At 42.5% G+C, this 9,860-nt stretch overlaps 1 protein-coding gene across 6 annotated transcripts in view; it reads left to right on the top strand.

Moving 5' to 3' along the window:
* Nucleotides 1-9,860, top strand: part of RPS6KC1 (ribosomal protein S6 kinase C1) — a 112,529-nt gene that overhangs the window by 10,223 nt on the left and 92,446 nt on the right. For all 6 annotated transcript variants that reach the window (XM_044424124.1, XM_044424528.1, XM_044424608.1 and 3 more), the window contains exon 2: nt 4,424-4,459. In XM_044424124.1, coding sequence (XP_044280059.1) covers nt 4,424-4,459 — 36 coding nt within the window. The remainder of the gene's footprint in view (nt 1-4,423; nt 4,460-9,860) is intronic.

Here is a 9,860-nt window from a genome sequence, read left to right on the forward strand (position 1 = left end):
TGCCTAGTGCTTGTTTAGGACACAGTCTCCCCTCTCCACCTCTGCCAAGCTGTATGCTGACATTAATACTCTGAATAAGGAAAGCACAAGTCAGAACCTAAAATAGCTCAGTTTGGAGATACTTACAGACTATGACTCAGACATGTTCAAAAGCCCAGTGCAGAATAATTGGACAGTGTGGCCACACTATCCTTAAACAATTGTCTTGGATTATGGTCACTTCCCCTTGTGCAGGTATTAATATCAGTTTTTGAACTATGAATTGTGCTTAAAATGAAGAACTGGACTTTCTTAAACCAATACTGACACTGCACTGTTCCACAAAGGTCAGAGCATCTTCATCATTATCTACAAAGTGTTTCGTTTTGTTTTAGCTCCCACTTGTTTACAGTACAAAGCCAAAGTTCACTAATAGAACTCACCATTCACCAAGACTGGTTGACCAGAAGGGACAGTCTTGAGTGGTTGGGATGGGTTTTCAGTATGTGTGAAAGAGGTGAGGTATTATGTGCATCAAGGTGTTTGAGACAACTCTTCCTCAACCTGGTGGTCTCCAAATGTTTTGAACTTCAACACTCATTCTTAGCCAGCATGGCTAATGGTCAAGAATCCTGCAAGTTGTAGGCAAAACATCTGAGGGCACTAAACTGGGGAAGGATGTTTTAGATTAGCAGGCCTGAATCTTAGAATCACAGAATAGTACAGATGGAAGGGGCCAAAGGGCCATCAGGTCCAATCCCCAGCTCAGTGTAGGACTCCAGGTTATTCCTGTCAGATGGCTGTCTAGTTGCATCTTGAATGCTGCTAGACTGGAAGAGCCCAAAACTCCCAAGGTAATTTATTTATTTAGAGTTTTTGTATGCTGTCCCATCACTTATAGCCTCGGGACGGCTCACATAAATAAATAAACAGTACAAAATACAATTAAAATCTGGAAACACCCTGGCTGCACAATTAAACCTATAGATATTAAACATTATTAAAATATTTTAAATAAAAAGGTCTTAGCCTGGCGCCGAAAAACAAATAATTGGTTCCATTGTTGCAGTGACTGTAATAGTCAAGTTATTTTTCCTGATATCTGCCTGTAACCTGGTTTACTATAACTTCAGCCTGTTATTCCATGTCCTGCACTCTGGGATAATACCGAAGATATCCTGGCCCTCCTCTTTGTGACAGCTTTTAAAGTACTTGCGGAGTGCTATCATATTTCCCCTGATTCTTCCCTTCTCCAGGCTAAACATGCTTAGTTCTTTCACTCTCTCCTCACAGGGCTTTGTTTCCAATCCCTGGATCATCCTTGTTGCCCTCCTCTGAACCCTTTGATGAATGAGTCACCTGAACTAGTTCTCTTGTCTCATCACATGAGGCTTTTCAGGGAATGAGATTATCTCTAAGGATTACATACCAATAGCAACTACGGTAGATGGTGCCACCAGAGTAGCAAAGTCCTTCTCAAGCTGGTAGCCTCAAGATGTGTTGTATTACAGTAAGGCCTCCTTATAAGATCTCAAGGCTTGACTTGGGCATATATATAAGAGGAGATGTTCATTTACATCGATCACCACATAAGTAAGCACTACATTATTGACTAGAGGAAGATTGTATCTCTATAAATGCTGGGAAGTAAGTGAAGGAAAACTTTCAGGATGGATTTTCCACATCTTCTATTCTGATTTGCAGTCCTGAATAAATTTCCACAGAAGACTAGTTGCCTTGCAGTTGGCTTACTTAAGTCATCTCTCTCCCTTTGGTCCCTGCTGTTTACCTGTTGGAAGACATGCCCAAATATGGTGGTGATCTGCAGCATGATACATGCACTTCTCTGTCCATAGATTTATAGATCTATGTGAAGTGGCCATAAGGAGCTTGTTTAAGGGGTGACAAACATGGTGTCAAGCTTTTAGGTCTAAATGGTGGCAAGACTTAACCCAAAGTTGAAATAGGAAGTGCAGAAGGTAGCTTAGTGAGATATTCCAGAAATGAACGACTCATTTCAAGAGCATGCAGTACACCTTGGCGTTTTATAGTGGAGCATGGCATGTTATTTGCTCTCTAGGATAGGGTGTGCAACTTGTGGCCCTCTATATATTTTGGAATGCTGCTCCCAGCAGCCCTGGCCATAATGTTTGGAGAACTCTGGGCTTCCTTGGAAACTTCTCAGGTTCTTTGGAGAAGATCAGTAATGGTGGACATGCTTTCCTGACAGACAGCTAGGCAACCATGGTCTTTCTTCTGAATTTAGCCACATGTGTCTGCTTTGTGTTTGTGAGGGTGTAAATTAAGTTCTTACGAGGCAATGATGAAGTTGCTTTGCCTAGGCCAATGAGCCTTGTGAACTGCCTGAAACATGTACCAGAACCTTTTGTAGTACTCAGGGCTTCCAAGGCAGATAACAAAGACAGTGATGGATCTGGGTGGTTTCTTAGTAAACTAACCAGTGTGGGACACATTTGCTGAAAGGAGGAGGTTTGCAAGGCATGGCTGAAGAGGGAAGGAAGCTGGTGAGCAGGCGATGCTTTGTTTTCCTATTGCCTTTCACGTTTGTCACACATCTGCGTTTCTTCTACCATTACAAATACACACTGAAAGTGACTTGCAGTTTCTCAGACATCTTGTACAGGCTGCACGTGGTAAGGGAGATGGTTCAAGTGTCCATGAGCTGTGCTGAATCAGACCAAAGGCCTTTCTCGTCTAAGATTCCATAAACACAGTGACCAGCCAGCTGCTCTGGGAATCCCACAAGCAGCATGAGTGTAATAGGATCCTCTTGCTGGTATATGGGGAGGTATGGCCTCATTTGTTGAAGGAGATATTATATGTAAAGAGCAAGAGAAAGAGAGAGAGCCATCATGTGCAGTAGCCATTGATAACCTTTTCCATGGATGTTTAAAAGCCCTTATTAATGCCATCCAAGCTGATGGGCCATCCCTAACATAAGCCTCATTCCCCATAGATCTAGGGGCATCAAGTTCAAGATGTGTAGGGCCCAACTGTGCCCTCTCTGATGAACTGTTTGTGATGTTTGAAGCCTGCATGTATAGATAGGCCATGTAGTATGGTCGTTAGACTGTTAGGCTGGGAATCCAGGAGATCCTGGTTCTAGTTCTCACTCAGCCATGAAGCTCAGTAGGTGAATTTGCGTATGTCACACACTCTCAGCCCAACCTACCTCACAGGGTTCTCATGAGAATAACATTGGGAGGAGGAGAATTGTGTGAGCTGCCTTGAGTTCCTTGAAAAGAAAAAAAGGTGGGTTATCAATATAATAAATAAAAATAAAATGCATACAATGGGTTCTACTCATATAGGCCTCTTTGCAAATACGATGCTCCAATGTGAAAACATCAGCAATAGAGCTGGTGAGTGTAAAGTTAATCTGCTTCTCCACACATGCCAACAAAGCCTACATGGGTTTTTATTTACTTTGGGGTGGGCAATGTGTGACCCTCCTGTTTGTTCGAAGAACATAAGAAGAGTTGTGCTGGATCAGACCAAGGGTTTGGCTAGTCCAGCACTCTGTTGAGACAGTGGTTGGCCAGAGAAAACCCACACACAGGGCACGAGAGCAACAGCACCGTCCTGCCCATGTTCCCCAGCAACTGGTGCGCACAGGCACCCTGCCTCTGATTTCGGAGGCAGCATATAACCATCAGGACTAGGAGCCATGCATAGCCTTTTCCTCCAGGAATTTGTCCAGCCCCCTTTTAAAGCTGGCCAAATTGGTGACCGCATCTTGAGGTAGTGAATTCCATAGTTTAACTCTGCGCTATGTGAAGAAGTGCCTCCTTTTATTTGTCCTGAGGTTCCCAGCTTCATGGGATGATCCCGCTGAGTTCTAGCAGTATGAGACAGGGAGAAAAGCTATCTCCCTATTCACTTTCTCCATACCATGCTTAATTTCTACCATGTCAACCCTTAACCACCTTTTTTTGCCTAAGCCAAACAATCCCAGGTGTTATAAGCTTTCCTCATAGGGGAGTTGCTCCAGTCCCTTTGTAATGCTACTTCCCTTTTTGGTACTGAATAACCCCTGTCCATGTTTATTGACATTCTCAAAAAATTCAAAAAGGTTGGTGAGACAGGACGTCCCTTTGCAGAAGCAATGTTGATTCTTTTTCCACATGGTCTACCCTTCTATATGTTTATTAATTTTATCTTTAATAATGCTTTTGACTGGCCTGTAATTTCTCAAATCTCTCCAGATATCTTAAAAAATCAGTGTTCCATTGGTCATTCTTTTTTTTTTTTTGACCCACATCTTCCTGCTTAATAGCCATTAGTGAAGGACGATGGAAGTTGTAGTTTAAAGCATCTGGAAGGCAATAGGTTACCTCCATGATCTATTTGAATCACTGAATTCTCCCTTTTATTAAAAGGAATGAATTCCAGCACTGACAAGGCCTTTGTTTTTATTTTTCAGATTGTTTCACGAAAAAATCCAGAAGATGTCCAGGAGGTAATGTGTTTGCATTTATGAAAACATTTGAGTTCACTTTCTGTTTTTTGTTTTGATTTTTAAAAGCATCATTGACTCTAATCATATTCATTCCACACATAGGTATGGCACAAACCTATGCATGTGTCTGTTTTGTCTTTTATATTGCAAAACAGACCAGGCAGAAATCCACAGTAATAAGTGGAAATAGTTGAAAATTGTCTATTACAATTCTAAGCACTTGGTAATTTGCTCTTCCATTCTTAGGGAATAAATTGTGGTGGCTAATCTTGTCTCTGGAATTAGTGTTACATTTTCCAATAATCTGGTACTGAAGCTGACTATAGGGACACATTTCATATTGTTTTGGAAGATCAACACATTCATTGATCTCTTTAAGAACTCTAGGATGGACTATCATCTGGGCCTGGTGATTTATTAACTTTAAAGTTCTCGATAATGTTGAGAACTTGATGTTTTGTCCCCATTATTTGCCTCAGTTCCTCAGACTCCCATCTTGAAAACATCATTTCAGGCACAGACAACTGTCCTATATCTTCTGCAGTAAAGACCAATGAAAAGAATTCATTCGGCTTCACTGCAATATCCTTATCCCTCTTTAGTTCTTCTTCATCTGATTATTATCCAGTGGTTCAACTGCCTCTCCAGTTGGTCCTCTGCTTCTGATATATTTACATAATTCTTTATTGTTGGCCTTGATGTTGTTAGCGATATATTCTTAAAATGCTTTTTTGTGTTTACTGCTTTGAGTGCCTTGCATTCCTTTTTGGTTTCCTCATTTGGCCAAGGCTTCCATTTTCTGGAAGAAGACTTCCTTTGCTGTAATAGCTTCCTTGACAATGATGCTGCCTCTCATAACATGTGGTCTTCATTCTAGCTGGGCTTCTATCATTGTATTTGTGAGTAACTGGAAGCATTTTGAAAGGATTTTGGCTTCTTGGCTTCCACATTTAGTTTCCTTTTTACCAGTTCCTTCATGTTAGAGAAGTTCCTTCTTTTTCAGTCAAATTTGACTGTATTAGACTTGCCTGACTATTTTTGATACTGAAATGTATATTAAATCTGAGAGATGGTGCCGCTTAGGATCTAGGCAACATCATTTAGGACTAACTCCAGGGTTGTCTCCTCTCTGATGGGTTCCATGATCAACCACACATTTAGAGTCTCAGGACACTTAACCTCTTTTCATGACTAGAATATGTGTTCATCCAGGCAGACTGGGGATGATTGAGGTCACCCATTATTGCAGTGCTTCCTTGTTTGAAGGCCTCCCTGATTTTGTCTTCTTTCTCTAGATCACCCGATTAGTTTTGGAGCCCCATATTTTCAGCCAAGGTGCTTCAGTGTATAAGTCTGCCTCTTTTAGGTTTTCTGGTCTCCTTGATGCTAATACCTTGATGCTTGATCAAGCATCTCCTTGATGCTTGATGCTCTTTGATGCATGCTTTTCATGTCCTTACCAGTGCATCCTGTAGAATGTATATCCAGAGACTACTGTATCTCAGTTGTTCTCTCTATTTTCTAATGTCTACTGCATTTAGGTTCTCCTTTAAAATGGTCCTGCACACTCATTTGGTCCTTTGCTCATAGGCCAAATCTAGGGTTTCTGCTGTGTGTGCGTGTGCATTACTGTCATATCTGGTATGTGACAGTCACAGTTGAGAATATTAGAAAACTAGGGAGATTGAAAGAGGTAGAGAGCTGTTGCTAACTTGGTGTGCTTAGCAGAAAGGTTGTACAAAATGTATTTCTACTGTGTACTATTTATCTAATGCTGTTCTAATTAAATTCATAGGTGCCTTAGCCCTACTTTTGGTCTTTTATTATCACATTGCCGTTCTATCCCATAATTTTTCCTCTTTGGAGGAACTGAAGGGGACTTACAAAGCTCCATTTTAACCTCACAACAACAATCCTGTGAGGTAGGTTGGGCTGAGTGAGTGACTAGCCCAAAGTGACCCAGTGAGCTTCATGGCTGAGTGGGGACTAAAACCTGGATCTCCCGGGTGCCCTGCCCAACGTTGTAACCACCGCACCACACTGGTTGCGAAAAGGGTGGCGGGGGCTCCTCTTCAGGAATAATCCATAGCAGCCAGGATCCCGATGCTGGAGGGGATCCATCCAGCGGGAGGTCCATGCCTTTCCAGCTTAGCACAGGGAAATCGGCATGCTAACTAGCACCCTACTTTTGATGGCCTCTGGGATCCTGATATGTCATGGCCATTCTCTCCCCCTCCCTGTCTCCATTGCACACGCATGTGTAGGTTCTTAATAAGACAAGCCACAACTGTGGTTGAGCAGCAGTGGAGTAAGAAGGGAAGGTCTGAAGAGAATGGAAAGGAGAGCTGAGGGTCCAACTCCATGTTACATTAAATACATGACATGCAGTGTCATTGCCATTTTTCAAAGCTAAGTTCAATATTAAAATTAAAGACATAATGCCTGAAGCATAAATCTGCTCTTTTAAGAAAGCAAAACAAAACTCTTAGCCGTTGTTTTCTTTTGATGTGCCACCAGAGCAAAACCTTGGCAGAGCATGCTTAAGAAAGCATAAGGTAAAATCACTGTATGGGTTAAATAGCTTCTAAATCTTCTCTTTGCCCACAAACTCCTAAGATGCCATATTGTACAAATCCAAATGTTAGCTCAGGAGAGACTTGCTGATCAGGACGCTTCTTTTTCACATGTGGATCCAGCAAGACATTTGTGATGGGACGGCATACAAAAGCTTTAAATAAATAAATAAATATCCTCAAACATACCTTTCTGGGACAACATTTACCTCCCAAGGATGGTGTGGGAACTTCAGAAGCAGAAAAGATAATCCATGTTAGCATGTAGAAAGCTTTTGCTTGCAGCAGCAAAGGTGGCCAATGTGAACGGCTTGAAACGTCAAACTGATGTCTAAACCTGATGGTATGAAAGAAAACCACTCCTGAAATGCAGCTGGCTTTGAGAATGATTGTGAGACTTTAGGACAGGTGTACTGGGCCTGCTTCAGCCAGAGGAGAAGCTTTCGGGGCACTGTTCCTGTGGCAGGTGGGGCCATGGGCAAAGCAGGGCCGGAACAAAGGGGCTGCTGCCAAAATGCAGAAGACAACCACCTATTACTTAAAGCTCTTACTGTTAGTACCTAAGTCCCAGGAGGTGCATTTTCACCACTTCAGACTGGGGAAAAGTTTGGGCAAAACTTAGGAAACCACCAAACCATTGGCTGTCTGGGGAAATGGGGCTAAGCCTGGAGAAGGAGCATGGCTGTCTGGAAAGCTCCAGAGGGTTGAGCTGGGACCCCAGGCAGGCCAAATGGGCTAGATGTCTGGGACTGCTCCTGCAGGGCCTCAGTATTTTGAATATGTGATTATTTGTCCTTATGCATATCTGGTCCTTAGGCTGTATTGATCCAACCTAAATTTGAATTTGTGCACTTGTAGTCTAGCAGAGAAGAGGGGAACTGCATGACTAATGTAAAGGATGACAGACACAAATTTTAATTGAGCAAATGAATTTGCTGATTGATGCACAATGCCTAATAATAATAATAATAATAATAATAATAATAATAATAAGTCTGGTACCATAAAGATTGCAGCCTTGGTGCCAGGTGGGCCTCAGCAGGGTAGACTTCCCATAGACTAGGGCAACTTGGTGCTCTCCAGATTTGTTGAACTGTGATCTGCAGTAATCCACAGGCTGGTGACGGATCAGCTCCCCTGTCACCCCCTGTGGACTGCAGGCAGCCTGGAACAGTGCTCAGTAGCCAGTTTATTTTACAAGCCTCTGAGCATTTCTCTTGCCTCTGGTTTCTCCTTCTTCTCTTTGGAACTGGATTTTTTTTACTATTGCACTGCTCTCTTGTAAATGTGCTTACATAAAAATAGCCAGACCTGATCGATGTTCCTTGCTTCCTGCACTGATGTGACATTTTGATCTCACAGATGGGCTGAAAGTCTAGAATTGCCTTGTCCATTAGCATTTCATGTTTGTGTGTCTTCCTTTTCTTTTCTGCTGTATTGAGGAGGCCCAGCCCTCCCACATTGCAGTTTCCCCAGCTAGTTAGTTCAGATATGCGAGGGGTACTAGCAGGAATTGGGGGCCTCTGCACTATCAGGATCACTGTGTGAGAAGGACCCAGGCAGAGCTTGGGAATTATCTTGGAACAGGAGGGAAACAGTATAGAGCAGGGAGCGGGAGAGATCGAGGGGGCGTTCTAAGGCCCTATTAAGAGATGCCAGACCAAAAGAGTGGACCAGTTCAGTATTGTTCCCACATTTTGCTCTCTAGTCCTTAAGCAGGCTGAGCCAACCTGAGAGTGGATCAAGCAGCTGTAAAGGAGGGCAGGAAGGGAATGTTCTGGTTTGGATTCTACTCTTCACATGGGCTGACATTTACTCCCACATATCGAAGGGATTGTGTCCTTGATTTATGCTCTTTGTAGACCTTGATCAAGGCCTGGGCTTCTAAGATTTCATCTAAGTCTAGAGGAGGTAGAGACCTGTTTCCAACATCTGATCCCACACCACTTGAGTGTTGGTTCCTGGGTGGCAGGATTCTGCCTTTATAATACTTTCAAGCAGTTTACTCAGAACAGATGCTAACTTAACTGGCCTGTAGTTTCCCGGATCCCCCACGGATCTCTTTTTCCAAGTGTGATTGCTCCCAAGATTGGTATAAGAGAGGTAAGATTTTGGCAGTTCTGTTCTGTCCCTAATGATGCTTAGCTTGGGGTTTGCCTTCTTCACAGCAGTTGTGCACTGGGTCAGCATTTTCATTGAGTTGTCCACCACTACCCCAAGATCCCTTTTTAGCTCAGTCACTGCCAGCTCAGACCCCATCAACCATATACTTGAAGCTGGGATTTTTTGCTCCAACATGCATTACTTTACATTTGCTTATATTGAACTTATACACACTCACACACTCACACAGAGTATTTATGCATTTGCCATTTTGATGCAAATTCTCCCAGCTTGGAGAGATCCCTTTCGAGTGCCTCACAATCCTCTTTGGTTTTAGCCACCCTAAAAAGTTTAGTGTCATCAGTAGACTTGACCACTTCATGACTTTCTCCTAATTCCAGATCAAATCTGAATAGGTTGAAAAGCGTTGGTCCCAATACAAAACTCTGTGGGACTCTACTAGGTACATACCTCCATTGGGAGAAGTTGCAATTTATTTCATTTTTTATTATGCAGCAGATTTTTTTTAAGAATTAAAAATGTGTGCGAGTTAACTTATTTATCTTCTATAGTGCCGTTTCAGTAGTTTATTTATTTATTTTTATTTTTTATTTTTCGATTTATATCCTGCCTTTTTCCTACAAAGGGCTCAAGGCAGCTTACATCATTCTCCTCCTCCATCTTATCCCCACAACAACAACCCTGTGAGGTAGGCTGGGCTGAGA

The sequence above is a fragment of the Varanus komodoensis genome, unplaced genomic scaffold, assembly GCF_004798865.1.
Source record: "Varanus komodoensis strain SLA01 unplaced genomic scaffold, ASM479886v1 scaffold1, whole genome shotgun sequence".
NCBI lineage: Eukaryota > Metazoa > Chordata > Lepidosauria > Squamata > Varanidae > Varanus > Varanus komodoensis.